Below are 24,499 nucleotides of genomic sequence, written 5' to 3'. Positions count from 1 at the left end.
CACTGCTTTTCTCTCTCATTTTTGGCTTTGGTGAGCTGATTTCAGCTCAAATAAAATACTCGACTCAAGAGGAAGTTAAACTGGGAGCAGTTATTGGAAATGTTGCCAAGGATTTGGGCATTGATGTCAGTACATTGATAAACAGGCGTTTTCGAATTGTGTCTGGACCTCATGACGCGCTATTTGAGGTAAACCCGAACAATGGCGTTTTATATGTGCATAAGAATCTCGATAGAGAAAAGCTGTGCGATAAAAATGTTGATTGTTTATTAGATCTGAAAATTGTTGTTGAAAATCCACTTGAGATCCATTATGTCACAGTGGAAATAACGGATGCAAACGACCATGCACCGACGTTTGTCGAGAAAGAAAAGATTCTAGAAATAACAGAGAATACTTTGCCGGGCGCACGATTTCAGTTACCAGGCGCACGTGATCCAGATGTTGGAATGAATTCAGTCCAGCGCTATAAACTTAGTCAAAACGATCATTTTAATCTTGAAATTCGAGAAAGGGGGGACGATAAAATCCCGTTCTTAGTGTTGCAGAGGCACTTGGACAGAGAGCAGAAAACGAAACATAGCTTGATTTTAACCACTATGGACGGAGGGACCCCTGTAAAATCAGCTAATCTTAATCTTACCATAATGGTTCTTGATATAAATGATAACAGACCTACTTTTTCGAAGGAGGTTTATTCTGTGATATTACAAGAAAATGTTGCTTTAGAAACAATTGTGATAAAAGTCGAAGCAACGGATCTCGACGAAGGAGCTAATGGGGATGTCGAGTACGCCTTTGGAGGTGACATTAATTCCAAGGTGTTGCAGCTATTTACTCTAGACAGACATTCAGGCGAGATTCGAGTTAAAGGACAAATTGACTATGAGACAGCGGATGTTTTTAAATTAGACATTCAAGCATCTGACAGAGGTCAGCCACCGACAACAACGGACTGCAGCGTGATAATAAAAATCCAAGATGTCAATGACAATGCACCTGAAATAGAGGTAACATCAATATCTAGCATGGTCCTAGAGGATTCAAAACATGGGACTGTGGTCTCTCTCATTAGTGTTACAGACATTGATTCTGGTCTGAATGGCAAAGTCTTGTGCAGTCTGACGGGGAATACACCATTTGAATTAAAACCGTCGTTTAAAGAAAACATGTACTCTTTAGTGACAAAAGAAAGGCTGGACAGAGAAACCGTGTCACATTATGACATTTCAATAACAGCTACAGATTATGGTGAGCCTCCACTTTCCACATTCAAAACTTTGAGTATTCAGGTATCAGATGTGAATGATAACGTCCCAGAGTTCGCACATAGTCCCTTTGAAATATATTTGTCCGAAAACAATGCACCTGGAGCATCAATATTTTCTGTGACTGCAATTGATGAAGACTTAATCGACAATGCAGTCGTGTCCTATCGTATAGTTAGAGGGAAAGGTGGTCATAATGATATGGCATCTTTTCTGAACATTAATTCTGAAAATGGAGATATTTTGGCGCTAAAAAGTTTTGACTTTGAAACTCTGAAAACGTTCCAGTTCCAAGTTGTCGCCACAGATTCTGGAACTCCGTCACTAAGCAGCAACGTCACAGTGAACGTGTTCATTCTGGATCAGAACGACAACGCTCCAGTCATCCTGTATCCAGTCAGCTCTAACGGTTCTGCTGAAGGTGTGGAGGAGATTCACCGCAATGTGAACGCAGGACACTTGGTGACTAAAGTCCGAGCCTATGACGCTGATATAGGATATAACGGCTGGCTGCTGTTTTCACTGCAGGAAGTTACTGACCACAGTCTCTTTGGGTTGGACCGCTATACAGGACAGATCAGAACACTTCGCTCATTCACAGAGACAGACGAGGCTCAGCATAAACTGGTCATACTGGTGAAAGACAATGGGAACGTGTCACTCTCAGCAACAGCTACTGTGATTGTCAAAGTTGTGGAGCCCAAAGAGGCTTTTGCTGCCTCTGATGTTAAAAGTGCAACAATGGATGAGGAGGATAACAACGTGACTTTCTACCTGATGATAACTTTGGGCTCAGTTTCAACTCTTTTTCTCATCAGTATCATCGTGCTGATTGCAATGCAGTGCTCTAAATCCACTGACTATACTTCTAAATACCTACAAGAGCCTAATTATGACGGGACACTGTGTCACAGCATCCAGTACAGATCTGGAGAGAAACGCTACATGCTAGTTGGACCCAGAATGAGTGTAGGATCTACTATAGTCCCGGGAAGCCACGCGAACACACTCATGCTCCCTGACAGGAGGACAGCTGGAGAGGTAAGACAAAAAAGCGTTTTATGCAATATACTTACGAACATATCATTATGTGTTTGTGCATTGATCGAAGTTTGCTTCTTATTGTGTCTCTAAAGCCGTTTGCACAGAGAAAAGTACCAAATATAACTTTTAACAAAGTTGGAGTTTATGTCATGTTTATGTCGTTTTTAAACGATCAATTAATAGGCCTCTATAGGCTTCGTAAAAGAATGCATGACTTCAAACTACATTTAAACAGTGCAGTTTGTTAAAAACCTCTGGGTGTCACTATTACATCGGTAAACTGTAGGCGGGTTTATCCCTCCCCTTTCAAGGCTTTTGTTTTCTACTGAACAGAGCACAGAAGATATTTGAATCAAGCACACGAGCTGATGGAATCAAGCTTTGCTTTTTGAAAATGTGCGATATTCAGGGAGCAGGACATACATAAGTGTCTGTTGGATTAACAGCCTCCTGCGTGTATATGTGTTGTTGGATAACGATGGGGATCGATTCAAAACCTCGGACAAAGGACGGCTCCTGGTTTGCTTTTTATTTGGCTCTACTGCTGTTCGGAAAACAGACTTTGGCTCAGATAAGGTACTCTATTCCCGAGGAGGTACAAGAGGGAACTGTTGTCGGAAATGTCGCGAAGGATCTTGGCCTTGACATCACCTCTTTGATTTCTCGACGGTTCCGTGTTGTATCTGGAAGTAAGGACGCTATTTTTGAGGTAAACCAGAATAATGGGGCATTGTACGTCGACAAGCACATTGACAGAGAGGAGCTCTGTCACGGCAGCGGTGCTTGCCTGGTGGAGCTAAAAATCCTTGTTGAAACCCCTTTGGAAATACACTACGTAATTGTTGAAATCACTGATGTAAATGATCACGCTCCTAGTTTTCCTGAAAAGGAACAGATATTTGAAATAGCTGAGCATACATTGCCAGGAAGGCGATTTCAACTGCACACTGCTCGTGATCCCGATTCTGGAATTAACTCTATTCGAACATACACGTTAACTTCAAATGAACATTTTGAAGTAAATATCCGTCAAAGCGATGCTGGTAAAATACCATTTTTAGTGCTGAAGAAGTCGTTAGACAGAGAACAAAAGAATAAACATGCATTACTGGTTACAGCAGTTGATGGAGGTAAACCTCCAAAATCTGGCTCACTAAATGTTTCTATTGTTGTACTAGACATTAATGATATTCGGCCGATATTTAGTCAGGAGATTTACCAAATTGTATTACAGGAAAACGTTGCTGTTGGTACTTCAGTATTTAAAATGAATGCAACAGATCTGGACGAGGGCACTAATGGGGAAGTTGAGTATAGTCTCGGAAAAACCTTAACGCGTAAAGTATATGATATGTTTGAATTGGACAAATTAACAGGAGAGATAAAAGTTAAAGGGGTGGTGGACTATGAAGAAAACGAATCATATGAACTGGACATTGAGGCATCAGATAAAGGAACACCTCCACTAGCAGGTGAGTGTAGAGTCATTATAAAAATTAAAGATGTCAACGATAATCCACCAGAAATAGAAGTCACATCACTGTCAAATACGGTGTCTGAAGACTCAAAGCCTGGCACAGTTATTTCACTTATTAGTGTCACGGATAAAGACTCTGGTGGCAATGGGAAAATTATTTCGCAAATATTGAATGACGTGCCTTTTGAATTAAAGCCATCCTATAAGGAGAACATATTTTCAGTTGTCACAAAGGGAGTTTTGGATCGAGAGCAAGTGTCACATTATGACATAACGATAAAAGCCACTGATTGTGGTGAGCCTCCCTTATCTTCTGTTAAAACCCTGAGTATTCAGATATCAGATGTAAATGACAACAGTCCACATTTCCAACATACTCCTTTGGAGTTTTATCTGGTAGAAAATAACGTTCCAGGAAGATCAGTTTTCTCTGTGAGCGCACAGGACGATGATTTGAGTGAAAATGCAGCTATTATATATCATATTGTAAGACAAGGAATTCAAAATGACATATTGTCTTTCCTAAATGTAAACTCTGAAAATGGCCACATTTCAGCGCTAAAAGGTTTTGACTTTGAAACTCTGAAAACGTTCGAGTTCCAAGTTGTTGCCACAGATTCTGGAACTCCATCACTAAGCAGCAACGTCACAGTGAACGTGTTCATTCTGGATCAGAACGACAACGCTCCAGTCATCCTGTATCCAGTCAGCTCTAACGGTTCTGCTGAAGGTGTGGAGGAGATTCCCCGCAATGTGAACGCAGGACACTTGGTGACTAAAGTCAGAGCCTATGACGCTGATATAGGATATAACGGCTGGCTGCTGTTTTCACTGCAGGAAGTTACTGACCACAGTCTCTTTGGGTTGGACCGCTATACAGGACAGATCAGAACACTTCGCTCATTCACAGAGACAGACGAGGCTCAGCATAAACTGGTCATACTGGTGAAAGACAATGGGAACGTGTCACTCTCAGCAACAGCTACTGTGATTGTCAAAGTTGTGGAGCCCAAAGAGGCTTTTGCTGCCTCTGATGTTAAAAGTGCAACAATGCATGAGGAGGATAACAACGTGACTTTCTACCTGATGATAACTTTGGGCTCAGTTTCAACTCTTTTTCTCATCAGTATCATCGTGCTGATTGCAATGCAGTGCTCTAAATCCACTGACTATACTTCTAAATATCTACAAGAGCCTAATTATGACGGGACACTGTGTCACAGCATCCAGTACAGATCTGGAGAGAAACGCTACATGCTAGTTGGACCCAGAATGAGTGTAGGATCTACTATAGTCCCGGGAAGCCACGCGAACACACTCATGCTCCCTGACAGGAGGACAGCTGGAGAGGTAAGACAAAATGCATTGTTTAAAAACATTTTTACGAGCAAGCCATTCCAACTTACACGTGAGTGTGTATGGCTATGTGGACAAGCATATGTAAAATAAAATACTTCATACAATGATAATCAACAGTAAAGTAAAAATAAAAAAACACAAACACAGCCATCAAAGCATGTGAGTGGTACCCGTTGCTTGGCTGTGTCACATTATTTCAGTTTCTTTAACGCGTGTATTTGTTCTATTTTAGATGTAAGTTCGTTAGATAACTGAGCATATACATCTTTGGTCAAAGTGATCGGCTACAAGAAGAGCAGTGATCGCTGTCCATGGTCCTGAAATGCTGTTGGCTTTACTATTTCCAAGCATAATAAAGTCAACGGGTAATATAATGACGAGTAAACGTGTTTAATAATGTTGCTTTAGAGGATTTAATTAGCATCAACACAAAGCAGCTTCAACCGTTTAGATTAGGAGATTTTCATATGACTGTTTCTCAAAGTCTGCTTCCATCTTTCCAGCTAGATTTGCTGACGAAACCAAAATATAGAAAATCTCTGTTAGTATACATGTTGTCCTCTTGGTGTCACTGTAACATCATCGAGGCCATAGCATACTTCGTCTCCTCCCCAAATAAAGCTTTTGTTTGGAACCTCACAACAGAGGATACATTTTATGTCAGAACGGGAGTAGGATGAGACCGTGTGGTGGTCGGATATAGTGAACGGATTTGTTGCAGAAACCGGCTCCGGTGTGCATCGTTGCTGGATAATGATGGGGAGTGAAAGACGATATCGCTCAAGTGACTATTGTTGGTTTGCTTTTTATGTTTCTTTACTGCTGTGTTTCGGAAAAAATGCTTTGGCTGAATTGAGGTACTCTATCCCAGAGGAGATGAAAGAAGACACCGTTGTTGGAAATGTTGCCAAGGATCTTGGTCTGGATAAAACCTCTTTGATTGATCGACGGTTTCGAGTTGTGTCTGGATCTAAGGACGCTTTTTTCGAGGTAAACCTGGACAATGGTGCCTTACAGGTCCGTAAGAAAATCGACCGAGAGGAGCTGTGTCACGGTAGTGGTGTGTGCTTAATGGAGCTGAAAATCCTCGTTGAAGACCCTTTGGAAATGCACCACGTAGTTGTAGAAATTACTGACGTAAATGACCACTCTCCTAGTTTTTCTGAAAAGGAACAGCAATTTGAAATAGCAGAACATACATCTCTGGGAACTCGATTTGAATTACATGCGGCCCGTGATCCGGATGCTGGAATTAATTCTATCCGCACATATACATTAACGTCAAATGATCACTTTGAAATAGAAATTAGTCAAAGTGATGATGATAAAATACCATTTTTAGTCCTGAAGAAATCGTTAGACAGAGAACAAAAGAATAAACTCGCGCTACTAGTAACAGCAGTTGATGGAGGTAAACCCCAAAGATCAGGTACACTTAATGTTTCTATTATTATTCTTGACATTAATGATAATCGTCCGATATTTAGTCAAGAAACTTATCAAATAGAAATATATGAAAACCTCCCAGTTGATACTACTGTTACACGAGTGAATGCAATAGATCCAGATGAAGGGACAAGTGGGGAAATAGAGTACAGCCTTAGTAGAACATTAGCACGTAAAGTCTACGACATATTTGAATTGGACAGTTTAAGTGGACAAATCAAACTGAAAGGAGTCGTGGATTTTGAGGAATCAGAGATTTATAAACTAGATATTCAGGCATCTGACAAAGGAACACCTCCATTAACAAGCAGGTGTAAAGTCATTGTAAAGATAAAAGACGTCAATGACAACCATCCGGAAATTGAAGTAACGTCATTGTCAAATACAGTCCCTGAAGATTCAAAGCTTGGCACAGTTATTTCACTTATTAGTGTGACGGATCAAGACTCCGGTGTCAATGGAAAAATTATCTCACGTACATCAGAGGGCGTGCCTTTTGAATTAAAGCCCTCTTATAAGGAAAACATATATTCAGTTGTCACTAAAGAATTTCTGGATCGAGAGGAGGTGTCACATTATGAAATAACAATAACAGCCACTGATTGTGGTGAACCTCCTTTATCTACTATTAAAACACTGAGTATTCAGATATCAGATGTAAATGATAATAGACCACAATTCTTTAAAAATCCATTACAGTTTTACCTGATAGAAAATAACGTTGCCGGAAATTCAATTTTCTCTGTTAGCGCAACGGACAAAGACGTAAATGAAAATGCAGCTGTGTCTTATCATATTGTAAGAGGAAGGAGTGAAAATGACGTAACGTCATTCCTAAATATGAACTCTGAAAATGGAGATATTTTGGCGCTAAAAAGTTTTGACTTTGAAACTCTGAAAACGTTCCAGTTCCAAGTTGTCGCCACAGATTCTGGAACTCCGTCACTAAGCAGCAACGTCACAGTGAACGTGTTCATTCTGGATCAGAACGACAACGCTCCAGTCATCCTGTATCCAGTCAGCTCTAACGGTTCTGCTGAAGGTGTGGAGGAGATTCCCCGCAATGTGAACGCAGGACACTTGGTGACTAAAGTCAGAGCCTATGACGCTGATATAGGATATAACGGCTGGCTGCTGTTTTCACTGCAGGAAGTTACTGACCACAGTCTCTTTGGGTTGGACCGCTATACAGGACAGATCAGAACACTTCGCTCATTCACAGAGACAGACGAGGCTCAGCATAAACTGGTCATACTGGTGAAAGACAATGGGAACGTGTCACTCTCAGCAACAGCTACTGTGATTGTCAAAGTTGTGGAGCCCAAAGAGGCTTTTGCTGCCTCTGATGTTAAAAGTGCAACAATGGATGAGGAGGATTACAACGTGACTTTTTACCTGATGATAACTTTGGGCTCAGTTTCAACTCTTTTTCTCATCAGTATCATCGTGCTGATTGCAATGCAGTGCTCTAAATCCACAGACTATACTTCTAAATATCTACAAGAGCCTAATTATGACGGGACACTGTGTCACAGCATCCAGTACAGATCTGGAGAGAAACGCTACATGCTAGTTGGACCCAGAATGAGTGTAGGATCTACTATAGTCCCGGGAAGCCACGCGAACACACTCATGCTCCCTGACAGGAGGACAGCTGGAGAGGTAAGACACTTTTCTGATTATCCGCATAGGTTTCGTGTTGCTTGCAGTTCAGGAATGTTTTGATAAAAATATGCAGTGATTAGAAATGTGTTCATACACAATTGAAATAGAAAGACCCATTTGCAGGTGGTAATTTACACATTCCTTGTTGCCGATTTATTGTATGTTTAATTTGTTCTCATTAGTCTACGATCATTCAATTGCTATGTCAATTGTTTTTTTCGGGAACACCCCTTGAGTTTTGGCAGTTGTTAAGATGGCTTGTTTTCAGTCTCAATATGCTTTTGGTTTATTTGGAAGAGAGATATGTCGCAATTGGATACTGGAGCAGCTACAATTAATGAGGAGAAAAACGACCATCCGTGTGCTTGTGGAAATACGTGTTCAAATGTGTGGGGTCAAATGTCTTTCACTTTGCAATGAAACGAAATGTCGCATGGTGTCAGTGCACAAACACAAAAGGCTTTACAAGAGCTCATATTAGCTGAATTTGGGAAACTCCCATTTGCAATATCACTAGTTCAATCGTAGCAGTGCAGTTTGACTGACGGTTTACAATTTCAAAATTATCTATATTTCAAATATATCCAGAAGAGAAAGAAACGTTTGGACATGGTCGTGCGTACGATGCTGTTTTTTTGATGCCGATTTTCTTCTCGTGAAGGATTATTACAATTTTCGTTGACGGCCATGGAACAAAGAAAATGCGAGGCAGGAAGGGTGAAACGGCGGTGGGTCTCTTTGGTGATTACTGTGCTTTTGTGGAACGTGGCATCAGCACAGATACGATATTCTATCTCCGAGGAAATCATGGAAGGAACCGCAGTAGGGAACGTTGCAAAAGATCTGGGATTAGATAAAAGCACGTTGAAAGACAGGAAGTATCGGATTGTTTCGAGTGCAGCAGATCCTGTTTTCCATGTAAATCAGAATGATGGCATTTTGTATGTGAGCCGAAAAATAGACAGAGAGGAAATATGTGAGCGAGGCAGTACATGTTTGCTTAATCTGAAAACCGTGCTCGAAAATCCGCTAGAAATCCACTATATTGGCGTTGAAGTTTTAGATATAAATGATCATTCCCCGAGCTTTCCAGAGATACAAAAAACGTTAGAAATTTCTGAATCTGTGGTAAGTGGGAAAAGCTTTCAGCTTCAAGCTGCACGAGATCCAGACAATGGTCAGTTTTCTGTGCAACAGTATAAACTTAACCCAAATGACCACTTCCGTTTGGAAGTTAGGGACAAGGGAGAAGATGGCAAGATACCGATTTTAATTGTGCAAAAACCTTTGGATAGGGAGAAAGCAGAAAGCCACTCATTAGTGCTGACTGCACTGGACGGAGGAAAACCTCCGAAATCTGGCAAAATGAACATTTTAGTAAATGTTTTAGATATCAATGATAACGCACCTGTTTTCTCAGAAGACGTTTATTCTGTGATGCTGGATGAAAACGCTCCAGTAGGAACAACAGTTATACAAGTGAATGCCACTGATTTAGACGATGGAGCAAATGGAGAAGTAGTTTACTCATTTAGCAATAGTGTAAATCGTAGGTTATTTCAACTGTTTGAAATAACCCAATCAACCGGTGAAATAATTGTGAAAGGTCCAATAGACTACGAGCACAAGGATAAATATGAAATCGAAATACAAGCATCAGATAAAGGCCTCGCTCATCTAACAACAGAAAAAAATGTAGTTATCAGGATAGTGGATGTGAATGATAACGCACCTGAAATTGAAGTTACTTCATTTTCAAACTCCATCCCTGAAGATTCCAGACCTGGAACTACAGTTGCTCTTATTAGTGTCAATGACTTGGACTCTGGCCTCAATGGAAAAGTGATTTGCTCCATAAATAAGGATGTTCCTTTTGCTTTATCAACATCTTTACAAGACAAAATGTATTCATTAGTCACAAAATCGCCTCTAGATAGAGAGAGACAGTCACAATATATTATAACAGTCGTAGCAAAAGATGCTGGCCAGCCTTCATCATCATCTAAAAAGACAATATATATTGAGGTGTCAGATGTGAATGACAACAGTCCAGAGTTTTCACTGAGTCCTTATACTTTCTATGTCACTGAAGCTAATGAGTCAGGAGCCTCTGTGTTTTCTGTTCGAGCTTTTGACCGTGATGAGACCGACAATGCTCTAATATCCTATCATATTCTCAGAGATGGAAGCAAAGATAATAAAGTAACTTCATTTCTCAACATTAATACTGAAAGTGGAGATATTTTGGCTCTAAAAAGTTTTGACTTTGAAACTCTGAAAACGTTCCAGTTCCAAGTTGTCGCCACAGATTCTGGAACTCCGTCACTAAGCAGCAACGTCACAGTGAACGTGTTCATTCTGGACCAGAACGACAACGCTCCAGTCATCCTGTATCCGGTCAGCTCTAACGGTTCTGCTGAAGGTGTGGAGGAGATTCCCCGCAATGTGAACGCAGGACACTTGGTGACTAAAGTCCGAGCCTATGACGCTGATATAGGATATAACGGCTGGCTGCTGTTTTCACTGCAGGAAGTTACTGACCACAGTCTCTTTGGGTTGGACCGCTATACAGGACAGATCAGAACACTTCGCTCATTCACAGAGACAGACGAGGCTCAGCATAAACTGGTCATACTGGTGAAAGACAATGGGAACGTGTCACTCTCAGCAACAGCTACTGTGATTGTCAAAGTTGTGGAGCCCAAAGAGGCTTTTGCTGCCTCTGATGTTAAAAGTGCAACAGCGGATGAGGAGGATAATAACGTGACTTTCTACCTGATGATAACTTTGGGCTCAGTTTCAACTCTTTTTCTCATCAGTATCATCGTGCTGATTGCAATGCAGTGCTCTAAATCCACTGACTATACTTCTAAATATCTACAAGAGCCTAATTATGACGGGACACTGTGTCACAGCATCCAGTACAGATCTGGAGAGAAACGCTACATGCTAGTTGGACCCAGAATGAGTGTAGGATCTACTATAGTCCCGGGAAGCCACGCGAACACACTCATGCTCCCTGACAGGAGGACTATGACTGGAGAGGTAAGACATGTTTAAAAATATTATTAAAACAATTGTATAAGTGTGAATCTCCACAAGAAACATAAAAGTCCTAACATCTCCGTGACCGTGAGCACGTTTTGTATCACAACGCAAGAGAGAGAATACACAACTGCTAAAAGGTGTTCCTTTCAACAATGGTTATATTGTTTTACACTGATTATGTGTCATAATATGTTAATGAAAACGTACTATATTGTTACTTTCAAATGCAATGTATAAAATGAAGAAAACAATAGGATTACAATATTGTTACAAATCCAGTCTTACGTGTGTGCATATTTGATTTGTTGTCGTGTGAGATGACCGGTGAATATAAACTATACTGTGTTGCTGTTAGGAGTGGAGAATAATCAGTTGTTGTGGTAGAATCGCATGGTGGCACTAAACAACCAGAAATACGCACCACGGCAGATTAGCAGTGAGACTGCCTCTAACGCGTTCAGGGGGACAGACCAATATCCCCCGAATGAGCTTTGTTCAAACCATTTTCGCGTCCATACAACCCGCGCGTATCGTAAAACGGTGATTTCTCTTCAATTAATGGAAATGTAAACCTTCTGTATCTCTTGGTATTCACTGGATCTATACGTTGACACAAGACAATGGAACAAAGCGGACAGGACTCCTGGCGACAAGAAAGCAAATGGATGGTCTTGGTGCTGTCTCTGAGTCTGATTTTCGGCGAGGCATCGGGACAGATAATATATTCTATATCGGAAGAGATCAAAGAAGGGACTGCTGTTGGGAATATTGCAAAGGATTTGGGAATAGATCCAAGTATATTACAAGCAAGGGGATTTCGTATTGTTTCTGGCTCCACTGAACCCCTTTTCCAAGTAAACCGAAACGATGGGATTTTATACGTAAATCGTAACATTGACCGAGAAGAAATATGCCAGCGTACCAGTGCATGTTTGATAAATCTTAAGACCGTCCTCGAGAATCCGCTGGAGATCCATTATGTTGCTGTGGAAGTGTTAGACGTAAATGACCACTCGCCCTCTTTCCCCGAAGACAACAAAAGGATAGAGATTTCGGAATCCACTTTACCGGGAACCAGATTTCAGTTGCATGCTGCTCTCGATCCGGATGGTGGATTGAATTCCGTTCAACAGTACAAACTAAGTGCTAATAATCATTTTCGTCTGGAAGTGAAAGACCGCGGAAAAGATGGCAAAGTGCCTATTTTACAATTACAAAGCCCGCTAGACAGAGAGGCCTCCAGAAGCCACAAACTACTTCTTACAGCCCTGGATGGAGGTAAACCCCCTAAATCAGGGTCCATGGATATATTTATTGATGTTCTAGATGTGAACGATAATGCTCCAGTGTTTACTAAAGATGTGTATGCTGCAGATATACATGAAAATGCACCTATTGGAACAATAGTCATAAGAGTAAATGCCACAGATATGGATGACGGTTTGAATGGAGATGTCAGCTATTCTTTCGGCAATGTAAATAGTAAGGTACGTGAATTGTTTAATGTTGACTTGATCACAGGTGAGATTACTGTGAAAGGACAATTAGACTATGAGCTGGATGACAGTTACGAGATAGACATTCAAGCATCGGACAGCGGTGCTTTTCCATTTAGAACGGACAAAAGCGTTAGTGTAAATATTAAAGACATTAATGACAATGCACCTGTAATTGAGGTGACGTCACTGTCTAACACAATTTCTGAAAATGCCAGACCAGGAACAACGGTAGCACTTCTTAGCATTACGGATTTGGACTCTGGAGTAAACGGGAAAGTCCTCAGCTTTGTAAAAGGCGATGTCCCGTTCACAATAACACCTTCAATACAGGACAACATGTACACTGTCGTGACCAAGGCACAGCTTGACAGGGAACATACATCGATTTATGATGTAACAGTGATCGCGAAAGATGCAGGTGAACCCGCCTTAGCAACTGAAAAGACGTTGAGAGTCATTGTATCCGACGTTAACGATAACAGACCACAGTTCTCTTTGAGGCAATACAATTTTTACGTCACCGAGAATAACCCTGCAGGAGTGTCAGTATTTTCCGTAATCGCGTCTGATCATGACGAGGGAGATAACGCTTTTATTTCGTATCATATTCTCAGAGATGCTTATGCAAATACAGTGACATCATTTCTAAACGTAAACTCTGAAAGTGGAGATATTTTGGCTCTTAAAAGTTTTGACTTTGAAACTCTGAAAACGTTCCAGTTCCAAGTTGTCGCCACAGATTCAGGAACTCCGTCACTAAGCAGCAACGTCACAGTGAACGTGTTCATTCTGGATCAGAACGACAACGCTCCAGTCATCCTGTATCCAGTCAGCTCTAACGGTTCTGCTGAAGGTGTGGAGGAGATTCCCCGCAATGTGAACGCAGGACACTTGGTGACTAAAGTCAGAGCCTATGACGCTGATATAGGATATAACGGCTGGCTGCTGTTTTCACTGCAGGAAGTTACTGACCACAGTCTCTTTGGGTTGGACCGCTATACAGGACAGATCAGAACACTTCGCTCATTCACAGAGACAGACGAGGCTCAGCATAAACTGGTCATACTGGTGAAAGACAATGGGAACGTGTCACTCTCAGCAACAGCTACTGTGATTGTCAAAGTTGTGGAGCCCAAAGAGGCTTTTGCTGCCTCTGATGTTAAAAGTGCAACAGCTGATGAGGAGGATAACAACGTGACTTTCTACCTGATGATAACTTTGGGCTCAGTTTCAACTCTTTTTCTCATCAGTATCATCGTGCTGATTGCAATGCAGTGCTCTAAATCCACTGACTATACTTCTAAATATCTACAAGAGCCTAATTATGACGGGACACTGTGTCACAGCATCCAGTACAGATCTGGAGAGAAACGCTACATGCTAGTTGGACCCAGAATGAGTGTAGGATCTACTATAGTCCCGGGAAGCCACGCGAACACACTCATGCTCCCTGACAGGAGGACAGCTGGAGAGGTAAGAACAAAATGCAATGTTTAAAAACATGTTTACGAGCAAGCCATTCCAACTTACCCGTGAGTGTGAATGGCTACTTGGACAAACGTACAAAAATACTTCATACAATTACGATTAACAGTGGAGTTTAAAAAAAACAAAACACCAAAGCATGTGAGTGATACCCGTTGCTCGGCTGTGTCACATTATTTCAGTTCATTTAACGTGTGCCTGTGTTCCCTTTTTGTTATTAGTTAGTTAGTTAGAGCATATACGTACATCATTGGTCAAAGTGATCGGCTACAATAAGCGCATGATCTCTGTCCATGGTCCTGAAATGTGTGGACTTTACTATTTCCAAGCATAATAGAGTCAACGGGTAATATAATGACGAGTAAACGTGTTTTAATAGTAATGCAGCTTCAGAGGATTTAATTTACATCAACACGAAGCAGCTCTTTTGATATAACTGTTTCTCAAAGTTTGCCTTTAATGTTTCCAGGTAGATTTGCTGACAAAACAAAGCAATGTAATAGAGAATAACTCTTTAAGTGGTATACATGTTGTCCTCTTGGTGTCACTGTAACATCAACGAGGCCATAGCATATTTCGTCTCCTCCCCAAATAAAGCTTTTGTTTGGAACCTCACAACAGAGGATACATTTTATGTCAGAACGGGAGTAGGATGAGACCGTGTGGTGGTCGGATATAGTGAACGGATTTGTTGCAGAAACCGGCTCCGGTGTGCATCGTTGCTGGATAATGATGGGGAGTGAAAGACGATATCGCTCAAGTGACTATTGTTGGTTTGCTTTTTATTTTTCCTTACTGCTGTGTTTCGGAAACAATGCTTTGGCTGAATTGAGGTACTCTATGCCAGAGGAGATGAAGGAAGGTACCGTTGTTGGAAATGTTGCCAAGGATCTTGGTCTGGATAAAACCTCTTTGATTGAACGACGTTTTCGAGTTGTGTCTGGATCTAAGGACGCTTTTTTCGAGGTAAACCTGGACAATGGTGCCTTACAGGTCCGTAAGAAAATCGACCGAGAGGAGCTGTGTCACGGTAGTGGAGTGTGCTTAATGGAACTGAAAATCCTTGTTGAAGACCCGTTGGAAATACATTATGTAGTTGTCGAAATTACTGACGTAAATGACCACTCTCCTAGTTTTTCTGAAAAGGAACAGCAATTTCAAATAGCAGAACATACATCTCTGGGAACTCGATTTGAATTACATGCGGCCCGTGATCCGGATGCTGGAATTAATTCCATCCGCACATATACATTAACGTCAAATGATCACTTTGAAATAGAAAATAGTCAAAGCGATGAGGAAAAAATACCTTTTTTAGTGCTGAAGAAGTCATTAGACAGAGAACAAAAGAATAACCACTTGCTATTTGTAACAGCAGTTGATGGAGGTAAACCACAAAGATCAGGCACACTTAATGTTTCTATTGTTGTTCTTGACATTAATGATAATCGTCCGATATTTAGTCAAGATACTTATCAAATAGAAATATATGAAAACGTTCCAGTTGGTACTACTGTTACAAGAGTGAATGCAATAGATCCAGATGAAGGGACGAATGGGGAAATAGAGTACAGCCTTAGCAGAACATTAGCACGTAAAGTTTACGAGACATTTGAATTGGACAGTTTAAGTGGACAAATTAAGTTGAAAGGAGTCGTGGATTTTGAGGACTCAGAGATGCATAGACTAGATGTTGAGGCATCTGACAAAGCAACACCTCCATTAATAAGCAGATGCAGAGTTATTGTAAAGATAATAGACGTTAATGACAACCATCCGGAAATAGAAGTAACGTCATTGTCAAATACAGTTTCCGAAGATTCAAAGCTTGGCACAGTTATTTCACTTATTAGTGTGACGGATAAAGACTCCGGTGTCAATGGAAAAATTATCTCAAGCTTAACAGAGGACGTGCCTTTTGAATTAAAGCCATCTTATAAGGAAAACACATATTCAGTTGTCACGAAGGGAATTTTGGATCGAGAAGAGGTGTCACATTATGAAATAATAATAAAAGCCACTGATTGTGGTGAGCCTCCCTTATCTACTATTAAAACACTGAGTATTCAGATATCAGATGTAAATGACAACAGACCACAATTCTCCCAAAGTCCATTACAGTTTTATCTTGTTGAAAATAACGTTGCTGGAGCGTCAATATTCTCTGTAAGCGCAAAAGACAATGATGTCAATGACAATGCAGCCATTTCTTATATTATTGGTAGAGATAATTATGTAACATCTTTTCTAAATGTAAACTCTGAAAATGGACACATCACAGCGCTAAAAAGTTTTGACTTTGAAACTCTGAAAACGTTCCAGTTCCAAGTTGTCGCCACAGATTCTGGAACTCCGTCACTAAGCAGCAACGTCACAGTGAACGTGTTCATTCTGGATCAGAACGACAACGCTCCAGTCATCCTGTATCCAGTCAGCTCTAACGGTTCTGCTGAAGGTGTGGAGGAGATTCCCCGCAATGTGAACGCAGGACACTTGGTGACTAAAGTCAGAGCCTATGACGCTGATATAGGATATAACGGCTGGCTGCTGTTTTCACTGCAGGAAGTTACTGACCACAGTCTCTTTGGGTTGGACCGCTATACAGGACAGATCAGAACACTTCGCTCATTCACAGAGACAGACGAGGCTCAGCATAAACTGGTCATACTGGTGAAAGACAATGGGAACGTGTCACTCTCAGCAACAGCTACTGTGATTGTCAAAGTTGTGGAGCCCAAAGAGGCTTTCGCTGCCTCTGATGTTAAAAGTGCAACAATGGATGAGGAGGATAATAACGTGACTTTCTACCTGATGATAACTTTGGGCTCAGTTTCAACTCTTTTTCTCATCAGTATCATCGTGCTGATTGCAATGCAGTGCTCTAAATCCACAGACTATACTTCTAAATACCTACAAGAGCCTAATTATGACGGGACACTGTGTCACAGCATTCAGTACAGATCTGGAGAGAAACGCTACATGCTAGTTGGACCCAGAATGAGTGTAGGATCTACTATAGTCCCGGGAAGCCACGCGAACACACTCATGCTCCCTGACAGGAGGACACCTGGAGAGGTAAGCTGGTTTACGTGACTGAAACTTCGGTTGATGTTATTTCTTGTTGCACCTCAACTGTCTTGATTTGTGATGAAAGATATGTCGTTTCGAAATGACTGATTACAATGCCGCTATCCGTTGTGCAGTGTTTTATAAACCCAAAAGCAATATTGTATTTGTACTACATATTTTGTAACGAAATCACAAGTAATATTTTAAAATTGCGAAACCTTAAACTCTTATATTTGTGGAGAACCATAATCAGAAAGTCATCACTTGGTGTCAGTATGTGAGCGGAAAAGAGTTTCATGAGAAGCCTTTTGTCAGAGATATGCCTCCTCCCCTTTGTGGGGTGGGTTTTTACATTTCAGTAGTGGATGCATCCTGTACTCTCACGGAGAATATTCAGCACCTGTGATTTTATAATACACTGGAAACTGCATTTTGGTTTGATTCGGTCTATGTTGCTTTTGATGAAGACAACGTTTTTCTGAGTTATCGGGAGACATTTTTTACCAGCTATGGAGAAGAAACGACTTGGTACATCGCGCGGGCAATGCCGGTGGACTGCTTTCATTGTTCCATTCATTTTGCTTTGGAGCGAAGCTTCGGCGCAGATACGATACTCTGTAGCCGAGGAAGTTAAAGAAGGAACGGTTGTCGGCAATATAGCGAAGGATTTGGGATTAGAGAAGAGCACATTGAAAGAGAGAGGATGCCGTATTGTTGAGGGTTCAGCAGAGTCATTTTTCCACGTAAACCAGAACGACGGAATATTGTACCTTGATCGAATAATTGACAGGGAGAAGGTTTGTGAACGAGGCAATGTGTGTTTGATCAACTTAAAAACGGTGCTGGAAAACCCTCTTGAAATTCATTATGTGACTGTTGAAGTGCTGGATGTGAACGACCACTCTCCCACCTTCTCAACAAAAGAATCACGTCTCGAAATTTCAGAGTCGGTTTTACCAGGCTTGCGCCTCCAGCTGCAAGCAGCACACGATCCTGATGTTGGTCAGTTTTCGGTACAGGAGTATAAACTAAGTCAAAATGATCATTTTCGTTTGGAAGTCAAAGATCGTGGAAAAGATGGGAAGATACCGATATTAGTTTTACTTAAGACGCTAGATAGGGAAACAAAGAACCGTCATACATTGCTTCTTACAGCTATTGATGGAGGGAAACCAAGTCAATCTGGAACAGCTGAAATTTCAGTTGATGTTTTAGACATTAATGACAATATGCCAGTTTTCGACCAAGACACGTACTCTGTACTTTTGGAAGAAAATGCTCCCATTGGCACAACGATTATACAAGTAAATGCTTCTGATATAGATGAGGGATCGAATGGAGAGGTCATGTATTCGTTAGGGAATAATGTGAACAGCAGAATACGTGAAATGTTTCGTGTCGATGCAAACACAGGTGAAATTATTGTTCAAGATCTGATAGACTTTGAATTAGAGGAAAGTTATGAAATTGACATACAGGCGTCTGATAAAGGAGCGGCTCCTTTGAGGACAGACAAAAGTGTGTTAGTGAATATTGTAGATTTGAATGATAACACCCCTGATATAGAGATTACATCATTTTCAAGGGCAATACCAGAGGATGCAAGGATAGGAACTACTGTGGCATTAATCAATGTTCTCGATAAAGACTCTGGTGTTAACGGAAAAGTTATTTGCTCCTTTAATGAGGATCTTCCGTTCATATTATCCCCTTCAACACAAGATAACATGTATTCTATTGTCACAAAATCCCGCTTGGATAGAGAAAAGCAGTCCATATATGATGTTACAATTGTTGCAAAAGATGCTGGTGTACCATCGTTGTCTTCTAAAAAAAGCTTGACTATCGTTGTATCGGATGTAAATGATAACAGCCCAGAATTTTCAGGAAGTCCTTACACATATTATGTTACCGAGAACAACTCTCCAGGAGCCTCGGTGTTTTCTGTGCGGGCATCAGACCGGGACGAGGGAGATAATTCTCGTATTTTATATCATATTTTCAGAGATGGAAAAGAGAAAAACAAACTCAATTCATTCAGTCTTAACATCAACTCAGAAAATGGAGATATTTTGGCTCTAAAAAGTTTTGACTTTGAAACTCTGAAAACGTTCCAGTTCCAAGTTGTCGCCACAGATTCTGGAACTCCGTCACTAAGCAGCAACGTCACAGTGAACGTGTTCATTCTGGATCAGAACGACAACGCTCCAGTCATCCTGTATCCGGTCAGCTCTAACGGTTCTGCTGAAGGTGTGGAGGAGATTCCCCGCAATGTGAACGCAGGACACTTGGTGACTAAAGTCCGAGCCTATGACGCTGATATAGGATATAACGGCTGGCTGCTGTTTTCACTGCAGGAAGTTACTGACCACAGTCTCTTTGGGTTGGACCGCTATACAGGACAGATCAGAACACTTCGCTCATTCACAGAGACAGACGAGGCTCAGCATAAACTGGTCATACTGGTGAAAGACAATGGGAACGTGTCACTCTCAGCAACAGCTACTGTGATTGTCAAAGTTGTGGAGCCCAAAGAGGCTTTTGCTGCCTCTGATGTTAAAAGTGCAACAATGGATGAGGAGGATAACAACGTGACTTTCTACCTGATGATAACTTTGGGCTCAGTTTCAACTCTTTTTCTCATCAGTATCATCGTGCTGATTGCAATGCAGTGCTCTAAATCCACTGACTATACTTCTAAATATCTACAAGAGCCTAATTATGACGGGACACTGTGTCACAGTATCCAGTACAGATCTGGAGAGAAACGCTACATGCTAGTTGGACCCAGGATGAGTGTAGGATCTACTATAGTCCCGGGAAGCCACGCGAACACACTCATGCTCCCTGACAGGAGACATACATCTGAAGAGGTAAGATACATAGTTTGACTCTCTCTCTCTCCTGTAACTCTTCATAGCCTATGTATGTTCTAGAAGCTTGCACGTCTAAAACTTGTGTATTTGCTGGGCCGAATTTCATGGCAACCATCATTATACCGTAAATGTGAATATAACGCTTCCATAAATATGTTTAAAATCCCCACCTTAACCATCTTTATGCGGTTTACATTGAACGCTGCGGTCTGGGCGCAGACTGTCCCTGTCCGTGGTGCTGAATCATTCTTATGTCTCTCTTTTTTTGCACATCGCGACACTTCCATTTGAAGCATGGTGCTAATTGGCAATACAATGTAAGGTGATACGTATGTCTCAATGGACGATATGTTGCCATCGTGGCTTCCTCTTTTCTTTTGTAAGTTGGAATGTGGCACACTGAATGTCTTTAATATTACAGAAGCGCAATGGTCATCTTATATGACATGTTGCTACTGTTTCAAATACAGCACTGCAGTTTGATTCTTCATCACTTGGTGTCAGTATATTAACAAATAATGGTTTCACGTTTTCGTCATAGCCACTCGTCCCATCCCCTTCTTCGAACGCCATCATCGTTAGAACAGTATTGCTTACGGCTTGACTACACTATTCAGCCTTGAAAACATTATTATGCTCCTTTCGAGAATGGTCGGATTATGACAACATATGGGACTGAATGGGACGGAGGAATATAACTTCAGTATAATAATATAGCTATTTAAAAGCGGTTTTTATTTTTGTATGTGTAATCTTCACATCATGGAACAAAGACGACGACAGACATGGAGAGAGCAGACAAAGTGGATTGTCTACATAATGGTTTCGGTAACGTTTTGGAGTAGAGCTTCAGGACAATTACGATATTCCGTCCACGAGGAAGTCAAAGAAGGAACTGCTGTTGGAAATATTGCGAAGGATTTAGGTCTTGATAAGGCTACACTTAAAGACAGGGGGTATCGTATTGTCTACGGCACGACGGAGCCCCCCTTTCGAGTCAATCAGGAAGATGGTATCTTGTATGTAAACCGAAAATTTGACAGAGAGGAAGTGTGTGACCGAAGCAAGGTTTGTCTAATTGACCTAAAAGCCGTGTTAGAAAACCCACTGGAGGTGCATTATGTAGCAGTGGAGATTCTGGACGTAAACGACCACGCACCAATCTTCCCCGAGAAAGAAAAAACCCTAGAGATTTCTGAATCTGCATTACCAGGAGCTAGATTTCAGTTACAAGCTGCTCGCGATGCTGATAGCGGTTCTTTTTCCGTTCAGCAGTATAAGCTGAGTCTGAATGAACATTTTCGCTTGGAAGTGAAAGATCGTGGTGAGGACCGTAAAACTCCAATATTAATTCTTCAAAAGTCACTTGATAGAGAATCTGCAAAGACCCACAAGTTACTTCTGACAACCACTGATGGAGGTAAACCTCCACTATCTGGTAGCGTTACATTAATTGTTGATGTTGCCGATGTCAATGATAACCCCCCGGTTTTCACCCAGGATTCCTATACTGTGCAGCTAAAAGAAAATTCTCCTCTGGGTACAACTGTAATTCAAGTTAATGCCACAGATTTGGACGAAAGTGCCAATGGTGAAGTTGTATATTCATTTGGAAATGATGTGGATGCACAGGCACGGGTTCGTTTTGAGCTTAATTCGTTAACTGGGATTATTACTGTGGCAGGGGCCATTGATTTTGAAGCGTGTGGAAGATATGAAATTGATATACAGGCATCAGACAAAGGTGTGGCAACACTATCGACGGACAAAAGCGTTATTATACATATTGTTGACGTGAACGACAATGCACCAGAGATTGAAGTGACGTCTTTTTCACGTGAACTTCCGGAAGATTCAAAACCAGGAACAACAGTGGCCTTAATTAGTGTAAGAGATTCGGACTCTGGTCTCAACGGAAAAGTTATGTGTTACGTAAGCCAAGATAATCCATTTATGCTCATTCCATCTTTACAAAATAACATGTACTCTCTAGTAACAAAAACTATTTTGAATCGTGAGAAGCAGCCACAGTATAGTGTAACAATTGTAGGTAAAGACGCAGGTGAACCACCTTTATCATCAGAAAAAACTATAAACATTGTTGTATCAGATGTAAATGATAATAGCCCAGTATTTTCACAGACCCCATATACTTTCTACATAACTGAAAACAACAACCCGGGGGCGTCTATTTTATCAGTGAGAGCCCGTGATGAAGACGAGGGTAGTAACGCTCTTATGTCATATACAATATTAAGGAGTAGAGGGATAGAACATTCCTTTATCACCTCCCTAAATGTCAATAGTGAAAATGGAGATATTTTGGCTCTTAAAAGTTTTGACTTTGAAACTCTGAAAACGTTCCAGTTCCAAGTTGTCGCCACAGATTCTGGAACTCCGTCACTAAGCAGCAACGTCACAGTGAACGTGTTCATTCTGGATCAGAACGACAATGCTCCAGTCATCCTGTATCCAGTCAGCTCTAACGGTTCTGCTGAAGGTGTGGAGGAGATTCCCCGCAATGTGAACGCAGGACACTTGGTGACTAAAGTCAGAGCCTATGACGCTGATATAGGATATAACGGTTGGCTGCTGTTTTCACTGCAGGAAGTTACTGACCACAGTCTCTTTGGGTTGGACCGCTATACAGGACAGATCAGAACACTTCGCTCATTCACAGAGACAGACGAGGCTCAACATAAACTGGTCATACTGGTGAAAGACAATGGGAACGTGTCACTCTCAGCAACAGCTACTGTGATTGTCAAAGTTGTGGAGCCCAAAGAGGCTTTTGCTGCCTCTGATGTTAAAAGTGCAACAATGGATGAGGAGGATAATAACGTGACTTTCTACCTGATGATAACTTTGGGCTCAGTTTCAACTCTTTTTCTCATCAGCATCATCGTGCTGATTGCAATGCAGTGCTCTAAATCCACAGACTATACTTCAAAATATCTACAAGAGCCTAATTATGACGGGACACTGTGTCACAGCATCCAGTACAGATCTGGAGAGAAACGCTACATGCTAGTTGGACCCAGAATGAGTGTAGGATCTACTATAGTCCCGGGAAGCCACGCGAACACACTCATGCTCCCTGACAGGAGGACTATGACTGCAGAGGTAAGACATATTGAAACAAGCAATTTTCTTACGTATTTGTTTTTGTTATGTTTAATCTTTGATGTATTGTAATATGGGGACAAACCTCAGAAAGCCTACATGTATTTTTTTCTCAACAGACAAGGCAACATGTTGTATTCAACAAACCATATGCATTTTATATCCAGTATGTTTCCCATATAACGTTAGAATAGACCTATCTGAGAAGCTGTGATGCTGTAAATTCTTCCCTACGTGAAAAGTCGTTGTTTAGGGGTGGTTAAGTTATGGCAAGAAAATCCTCAAAATACTTTGTTGTTGAGATGAAGGAAACACTGTGGTCCTGGATGGGCACTATATCTTGTCTACAAATGTATATCCATATTTCTTATTATTGGCATATGAACAACATTTGTAGCAAGCAGAATGTTTACGAAAACTGTGGCGGGATTGTTGATGTTTGATTTGTTTGTTTACAACACATATGCCATCATGGTTCGCAAAGAATCTTGTTGAATTGTTTGGCTGTTCTTTTTAATATATTGCAGGCGTGATCCTTTGTCATTGTTGCAGAGTTCTTCTTTAAATATGAACGTTAACAGTCTTTGAACATTTTGTAACTCAATTATAGTTCATGGATTCCGCCACTAGTTTTAAAAATCCAATCAGCATCCACATTTCTCTTTAATACACTTTTGACTTTGAGCAATGCATGTTATTTTCAATTCATTACAGACTATTAATGCATTTTGGTCTTCATGTTAATCATTTGTCATTATTTGTTTCCTTATTGTGTTTTTCTATTCATTAATATTTGTTTTATATGTGTGGCATATTTAAAAAAATAATTATGTTATAATCTTCGAGTTACAGTTCAGCTTTTTGCTTGTGGGTTTAAGTTCTAAGTTTAGATAAGAGTCATGCTTCCAACAAAGCAGAGCTCAAAGATGGTAGACACCATAGTTAGTCAAATAACATAACGTACCGTGCCACATAGAAAACGGCGGCAGAGCGTGGCAGCACAGCAAATACGTTTTGGCAGAGTTCAGGGCGCTTTATTGTTGACTGATTAATTGAAACACGATCACAATACTTTCACATGAAGCAAGACTCAACTTCTGACATCGATGGTCCCTGTCCATGGTGCTGAACGGGTTTGGT

At 41.0% G+C, this 24,499-nt stretch overlaps 6 protein-coding genes across 6 annotated transcripts in view; all 6 read left to right on the top strand.

Moving 5' to 3' along the window:
* Positions 1-24,499, top strand: part of LOC306745575 (protocadherin alpha-C2-like) — a gene marked incomplete at its 5' end in the record, with an annotated part of 179,663 nt that overhangs the window by 16,221 nt on the left and 138,943 nt on the right. The window lies entirely within an intron of this gene.
* Positions 1,470-11,319, top strand: LOC306745685 (protocadherin alpha-7-like; the record flags this gene model as incomplete). The annotated part of the gene is made up of 3 exons (XM_079228518.1): positions 1,470-2,309; positions 2,872-3,001; positions 9,161-11,319. The coding sequence occupies 3 exons, from the start codon at positions 1,470-1,472 to the stop codon at positions 11,317-11,319; spliced, it is 3,129 nt and encodes a 1,042-aa protein (XP_079084644.1).
* LOC306745686 (protocadherin alpha-2-like) lies at positions 3,664-8,319 on the top strand (the record flags this gene model as incomplete). Its single annotated transcript, XM_079228519.1, has 2 exons — positions 3,664-4,185; positions 7,294-8,319. 2 exons carry the CDS (start codon positions 3,664-3,666, stop codon positions 8,317-8,319), a joined length of 1,548 nt encoding a protein of 515 aa, XP_079084645.1.
* Positions 11,928-15,021, top strand: LOC306745684 (protocadherin gamma-A4-like; the record flags this gene model as incomplete). Its single annotated transcript, XM_079228517.1, has 2 exons — positions 11,928-14,279; positions 14,989-15,021. 2 exons carry the CDS (start codon positions 11,928-11,930, stop codon positions 15,019-15,021), a joined length of 2,385 nt encoding a protein of 794 aa, XP_079084643.1.
* Positions 15,024-23,573, top strand: LOC306745681 (protocadherin alpha-7-like; the record flags this gene model as incomplete). Its single annotated transcript, XM_079228514.1, has 3 exons — positions 15,024-15,257; positions 21,233-23,391; positions 23,549-23,573. The coding sequence occupies 3 exons, from the start codon at positions 15,024-15,026 to the stop codon at positions 23,571-23,573; spliced, it is 2,418 nt and encodes an 805-aa protein (XP_079084640.1).
* Positions 17,870-20,251, top strand: LOC306745683 (protocadherin alpha-8-like; the record flags this gene model as incomplete). Its single annotated transcript, XM_079228516.1, has 1 exon — positions 17,870-20,251. The coding sequence occupies one exon, from the start codon at positions 17,870-17,872 to the stop codon at positions 20,249-20,251; it is 2,382 nt and encodes a 793-aa protein (XP_079084642.1).

This window comes from Taurulus bubalis, assembly GCF_910589615.1.
Source record: "Taurulus bubalis genome assembly, chromosome: 13".
NCBI classification, from domain to species: Eukaryota; Metazoa; Chordata; class Actinopteri; order Perciformes; family Cottidae; genus Taurulus; species Taurulus bubalis.
Note: the sequence above shows the minus strand (reverse complement) of the source record. Positions and strands in the feature narration are given on the sequence as shown.